Raw genomic sequence first — 7,005 nt, 5'->3', positions numbered from 1 at the left:
CTTCAAGTTATATCTAGCTCCGGGAAAAACCCACCCGCCAGAAGAACCATTGGTAGTACAATCCAGATGCCCTCATGATCAAACTGGAAATTACAAATATCTCAGTATTCTTTCATTGAACTATCAATGTCCCCCAAAGTGTTGTAAGTGAGAATTGAGCTTGAGTCTCCATTTAAAAACCCAAGCTCTTACCCTTACCCCCTCCCCCCCCCCCCCCCCCAATGAAAAGGACATATTAGTACCACCAGAGCGTATGCAAATAATATTGTATATTTGATTAAAGCAAAAGATATATTCGATATGTAATTCAATAACGTGTACATGCTCTTGAATTTTTATTGGCTCTAATATAATAACGTCTTATGAAGAATAAACTGTTTTCATCTATGTTAATTTTGGTAAAAAAAAAAGCATGTTTAAACATGACGATTTTTAGAACAACCAACTCACACCCCACTAATTCGGCTTCTATGTCTACATCTTTGTTCACTAATCACTACTATGAGAAATTGGGACTGATTTGCAACCAAATACACCTCAATAATGTTGATCTCTCCCCCGTGTAAGTTATCCATGTTTGTTTCAAGGGAAGGTGTACTTTGAAGCATTTCATTACCATATGTGGCTTACACTATTGTGTTTAGTTTGTATGAAAACATTCATGGACACACGTAGGCTACAAAACCTCATTTAATTCTCTATGTTAATCAGTTTACAGTATGTTCTTACAATATATTTATTAAACAGTTGTTGAAGACTTGAAGAACATTTGTGTTCTTTTTTTATTTCCTGGGTGGCAGACACTTCTTGATATAAAGTGATTTTACATGTTTAGTTGAAGAATCATTCCTTATCAATAATTGTCCGCACAAATATCCGTTCTCTCGCCATTGTTGCCTGATATGGACGACATTATCATGATCAGTTGCTGCTGCACTAACAAATTAAAATTAAAAAAAAAATAAATCTTTGGGCCTAATCAAGAACCTGTTTTTCCCAATTAGTGGAACATGTTATTAGAATAAGCAGAATGCATTGCACGATTGATCCGATTATTAGTCCACTCCATAAGCCTTTTCCCTTTAGATGAATAACGAAACCTAAAACTAATGCCATGGGGATTCCAACTAGATAATACGATCCAAGGTTAATGTAAGCTCCAATATGTTGCCATCCGCTTCCTCTAGCAGCTCCTGTTTAGAAAACAATTATTAAACAACTGTAAACTGGATTAATACCGATATATTCATCAAGGCTTAAACTGGAAACCTGAAAGTATTGCTTGTATTGTATCTGAAAATAGAGTGAAACAAAGAAAAATGGTAATGTCTTTGACGTAGTCAACTAATTCCTGCTCGTTACCAAATGCGTATCCTAGTATCGAACGTGAGCAGAAAAGAGCGGTGATGGCTATGATCACTTCCACTGCTCCAAGACCACTTGCGGCCAAGAGAGCTGTTTTTGCAGCCTGTGGATTCCCAGCCCCTAATTCGTTAGATACGCGTGTGCTGCAAAACAGCATATCTTTACTCTTTCTTGTTAATATTTAAGAAAATACGAAACACGTTAAGGGCATACCTTGCAGCAGCCCCAAATGAGTAAAGTACGTGGTAGTGTAAGGTGCCAACTGTTAGACTGTTGCAATAGATGGCACATGTTTAGTCAGTCTAAAGTGTCCAAACTAAGATCACTATTTTATGGGTTTACTCAAGTATATATTATGCCTTACCATATTGAGAGCACTGAAGTTTCTAACCGTGGATTCGGCAAGAGTCCTGATAGCAAAACAACGATCTCATAAGACCACCATTCAAGACTACACAGCATAAGAAACAGAAATCTCATGTAAATTAACAAGCAAGTTGGGTGTGAAAATATTACTAGAGTTTGGAAAATCATTGTGAATATACCATATCATTATTGCTGACGGGATGGCGAAACGAAAGAACTCCCTGATGGTTTTCAAACCATCAACTGAAAACGTGACACGAGTCTTTTCACACGAGTCAGAATAATACAAGTAAAAACCAAGCAACATGACATTTAAAGTGTAGGAGATTCCAATGGCTAATGCAGCTCCAGCTGTCCCGAACCCAAGCCAAAACACTAGAGCCCAACAAACGAGTAAGTGGATAGCAAGAACCGCGACCGAGCTCCATAGCATTGGAAAGATGAGACTTTGAGACAGTAAGTATCGAACGAGTAGTTGGAGTATTGAGTAGGGGAATAGGGTAGGAATGAGCCAAACTGAAAATTTACGTGCTTCGGCTGAGATCAAAGGGTCTTGACCGAGAAGGATAAGGAGTCCGTCGATATAGATCCACAAAATGGAAATAGGAAAACAAACTAAAATGAGGGAAATCATGGCGCCATACGTGTATGTACCGAGCTTGTGGTATTGTCGTACCCAAAAAGCTTGCCCGCATAACGTCTCCAATGCACTCGACATTCCAAACTGTCAATTTAGTTTTAAAGTGATATAAGCAAGGTTAAGAAATAAAAATGAAATAATTACCCTAATTAACGAGGTGATAAAAGGAAACTAATTAAGTGATTGACCTTCAAAAGAACATCAGTTTTGTTATAGCCATTACTCATTTTTAGGCTTTTATTAGCCGCCTAGTATTTAACAATAAGCATATATAAAATTAACGTGTTTAAGAACCAAGCAAGTAACCAAACTGGCTTCAGGTTAAACGACAGGATGGTCAAGCATGATTTAAAAACCGGATAAAGACATAATTAATTTTAAAATTTGGATGACCAGCGAATTTGAACCTGAAGCCGACAGACAAACTTGAAACATTCGGGACGAGTATTAATGCATAAAAGAAGTTTATCATACATCATGTTCGGTCAGTTCACGAGTTCGAGTGCCACTTAATAAACTGAGTAGCTAGTACCGGAACAACCAGGGGCATCTCAGACCATGCAAACCAATCAAGGAGTCCTGTTCTAGGCCTAACCGGTTGAAAACTACACATAACTAATCATAATAAGAAGTAATTTAATTTAACTGATCATGATTTTGCTAACAAGGTGTTGCGGTTCATTTTGGTCTCCAGATGCTCTACCTCGTGTAAGATATTCTTCTTAAATATAAATAATGAACTTTAAAATCAGGTCACGAGATCCATTGATCATGTACTCAAAGTTAAATCATTTAAACTTGAACTATTATTTACAAGATTAAGGTTTTCGTAGAGGTTATGAATTAATCGCATATCTAGAACGTTTACCACCAACTAATTGCATATCTAATATCTTCTTTTCAAATAAAAGAAGATTTTGCAATTACTCTATTCAAATTAGTGAATTACTTCACACTATTAGTTATTCCTACTCAATAACCAAAGGTTATGTAAATATTAGCAAGAGCGCTTTAAATGAAATTCTTACTTTTTAAGTATTTAAAAAGGTGACCTAACCGCTATATTAAATACCAATAGGTTGGTGGTCCATTCATTGGTAAAGACGACGTTTTTAAACACCTTGAATTGAAACTTGGACTTGGGACTTGGAAGGGTCAAGTCCCACGGACAACAAAAGTAATTCGCCGTTCAAGAAAAAAAAACGCTACATTAATTGGCAATAACCGCCTTTAAAATGCAAGTAGATAATTAACAAAGAAGAGAAAGTGAAGATACTACAAGGAGACTAAAGCCAGAGACATTGGTGAGTGATGTAGCAACAGCGGTGCTTGCGAGTTCCAGTTTGCCGAGGTGACCAACCATAGACAGAGACACCACCCGAAGTAAATTTTGTGACACCATCACCACCACCAACGGCAACGCTATATAACAACTTCTCTTTACCTCCTCCGACAGAACGACACCCCATTTCCGTGGCTGCTCCGCTGTCAACAACCCCTCCTCCATCAATACGGTTTTTATTCCTTACGTGGTAGCTTAGCTAGCTAGCAGGTTGAATCATTTATAGACAACATAGGCATGAGTTGGTGCCCATTGGTTGCTATAAGGCAATTAATTATTGCATCTGGCTCCTTAATATATACTATTAAAATTACATTAAATGTGGGAATTTGAATTTTACAACTAAACTTTATGATTTGTGTTGTGGTATGCAAATTAGGCGCCATACGATCATCATCATCCATTATTCCAGCACCGGAACTGGAAAATTATAATGTTACCCCTATGTGTTTTAAGCCCAACCAATTTAAAAAAACTCAATTAAAGCCTAAGTAAAGTATAGTGTCCAAACAAATAAACCAGTTTATATTATAATCTTTATTAGAAACATAATGTCGCCATTCACAATTCACAATTAACTACATCAATGTTCAATCAACCACCCTACCACCAACGTGTTTCCTTCCCGAACCACTCCGGCATGGCGGCACTCCACCACTCACCATCACGGTTTGACTCTTCTTGGTGCTCAATTTAGGTATTCTTACTTATAATTAAAATTATAATTGTTTATATAAATTCATTGTTAATTTGAAATTGTTTATTGACAATTGAATGATTGATTATGGTTTATTGGATTTTTGGATAATATAAATTGAAAATTGGAATTTATTAGGGATTTAGAGTTTATGTCTAAATCTGTGCCTGCATGCTAGTGCTCGAATCGACCTGAAGTACTCCTCTCGGTGACGTGGAAAAATATCTACCCCCGTGCCCTTCGTAGCTCGCTGCTAGATCGTCAAACTGATCGACGCACTATCGGGATCTTTGTTCTTGAGGAGGTTCCCGTTAGCAGTCTGGTTTAACATCTCTCTCACGTGCTGTGTGGCTCCATTATTGAATTTCTCGATGAGCATCCACTTATCTAAACCATGATGAAGACAACTAAGAAGGAGGTTCTTGAATCTTTCCCAAACTTCCCTGAAAGACTCGTCGTACCTCATGCGGAAGGAACAAATTTCCTCACGGAGTCGAGCGGATTTAGATGGCGGTAGGGATGACAACGGGCCGGGTATCGGTATTCACATGCCCATACCCGTTTGTAAAACCGTGTCCCATACCTGGCCCATTACCCATCGGGTATTTGTCGGGTATCGGGCATACCCGCGGGTATCGGGTATACCCGTTAGGACTTTCAAGTACCTTTTTTTATTAATTATAATTATTTTATACATCTTATTCATACAAAATTTATTACAAATATAAATATAATGCCCTCATATATATAAGAATGACAATAAATAAATAGTATCATTATAAATTGTATATAATTTCTTATATATACGCTTCACAACCTATGAAATACAAAGAATTTTGCGGATATATAATTCGGGTATATGGTTAGGGTAAACGGGTATGTGTTTTCGGGTAATCGGGCCGGGTATCATCTAATCCCAAACCCGGCCCGTACCCGTGAAAAATTTTAAATCCTAATCCCATACCCGGTCCATACCCATCGGGTTTCGGGTATACCCGTCGGGCACGAGCTTTTTTGTCATCCCTAGATGGCGGAAAGAATTTGTTCATGATATTCTCTTGAAGGCCCGCCCAAGTGGTAATGGATCCAGCAGGTAGTGACTTCAGCCATTTGTAGGCTTTGCCAGCAAGTGAGAAGGGAAAAAGACGGAGATAGACGGCTTCATCGTTCATGTTGCCGATATTGAAAGTTTCGCATATTTGAACAAACATGTCGATGTGATTTGAAGGATCTTCGCTCTCTAGCTCTTGGAATTGGAGTGTGGTTTAGATGAGTTACATGACGTGGGCAGGAATGGAACGGTTGCCAATGGCGACACCGTTCGGTAAGGTAATGCTAGCATGAGGATTCGGTGTCGGCCTACCATAGTCAGCTACTACTCTCCTAGGCGTTTGGTCACCCATGTTCCTATCCCTAGAAGATGCGAAAGAAGAAGAAGAAGAATCAGAACCTGTCGGTGAAACAGATGGCTCTCTCTCTCAGGCTGGACTTTCTCGGTTTTGTCAGACGGTTCAAGCTTCGGCGGTCCTTGTGAGCGGGTACGACGCAACGACTAAAAAAATGAAAAACTAAAATTAACTAGGCTAAAGTTAAGCTAAAAACAAATAAAAAATAAGAAGAGCAAGTAAAAAAAAACAGGTAAGTCCCTAAACTCGGTCGTTCTCTAATCACTTCAAACCGTGTCCCGACAACGGCGCCAAAAACTTAATGTGCGAAAATATATATAAATAACGATCACGAATCGCAACTAAGCTTTAAAAACCATACAATCTATCCTAGTTCACACAAACGACAAGTATACCGGTCGCGCACAACAAAGACAAGGAAAGTCCAGATTTCGAACTCGAAGACACGTGAGAACGGCTCAGATTATAACCCCTACCTTAATATATAATTGATTTTATATTAATTATTTTAAACTAATTAACTTAACTTAAGGGAACTAACGGAAATACTAAACGGGATTTAACGATAATGGGAAAGCGAATCACCTAGGTAGGATGATCTAACGGCTGTAGGATGACTCGGGTGCTAACACGTGGTTGAAACCAGGGTTCTAAAGATGAGCTAACAAATAAGAGGCTAAAGTAACTGGGTCCCTATGGTCAGTTTTATCAGAAAACCCTAACGGCGTCTAGTTAACTTTTAATTATTGGTTGTTTATTCTAAGTACCCTAATGACTCAACACTTGGTCCATGTTTAAGCTACAAGCCTCGCTAAGGTTCAAACTATTATAAACCTAGGAGAAAAGGGGTAATTCAACACTAAGGATAAAACAACTCAACTCACAAACTTAACCTAGTCGATAATGAAAAAACCGCACGTGGTCTCGCAACGACTAACACTATCAACTAACTAGTAATATAAGCCGAAACCTAAGACTTTGGTCCAACTCAAAGGTGTTTAATCTACTGATTTTAATGGTCTATGCAACACAAACCCTAATGATACGTCTATCACAATCAATCAACACACAAAGTATTAACCGAACTATGCAATTAACGACCATACAAAACTAATTTATGTAATAATCAATCACACGGGGCTCATAAAACCTAATATACATCTATGGAAGAAAATATTAACGGGATTAA

The 7,005-nt window shown here is 38.1% G+C and overlaps 1 protein-coding gene across 1 annotated transcript; it reads right to left on the bottom strand.

Moving 5' to 3' along the window:
* Nucleotides 1–832: 832 nt before the first annotated feature.
* LOC143602262 (protein DETOXIFICATION 14-like) lies at nucleotides 833–2,945 on the bottom strand. Its single transcript, XM_077079437.1, has 6 exons — nucleotides 1,911–2,945; nucleotides 1,730–1,816; nucleotides 1,579–1,635; nucleotides 1,270–1,508; nucleotides 988–1,193; nucleotides 833–897 (listed from the first exon to the last, which is right to left on the bottom strand). Exons 1-6 carry the CDS (start codon nucleotides 2,447–2,449, stop codon nucleotides 844–846), a joined length of 1,182 nt encoding a protein of 393 aa, XP_076935552.1. The 5' UTR covers nucleotides 2,450–2,945; the 3' UTR covers nucleotides 833–843.
* Between the last annotated feature and the right edge of the window lie 4,060 nt (nucleotides 2,946–7,005).

The sequence above is a fragment of the Bidens hawaiensis genome, unplaced genomic scaffold (genome assembly GCF_021521415.1).
Source record: "Bidens hawaiensis isolate Kalapana, Puna unplaced genomic scaffold, B.hawaiensis_p1.1 tig00058230_1, whole genome shotgun sequence".
In the NCBI taxonomy this organism is placed as follows: domain Eukaryota; kingdom Viridiplantae; phylum Streptophyta; class Magnoliopsida; order Asterales; family Asteraceae; genus Bidens; species Bidens hawaiensis.
The sequence above is the reverse complement of the archived record's forward strand: the minus strand, read 5'-3'. Positions and strand labels throughout refer to the sequence as shown.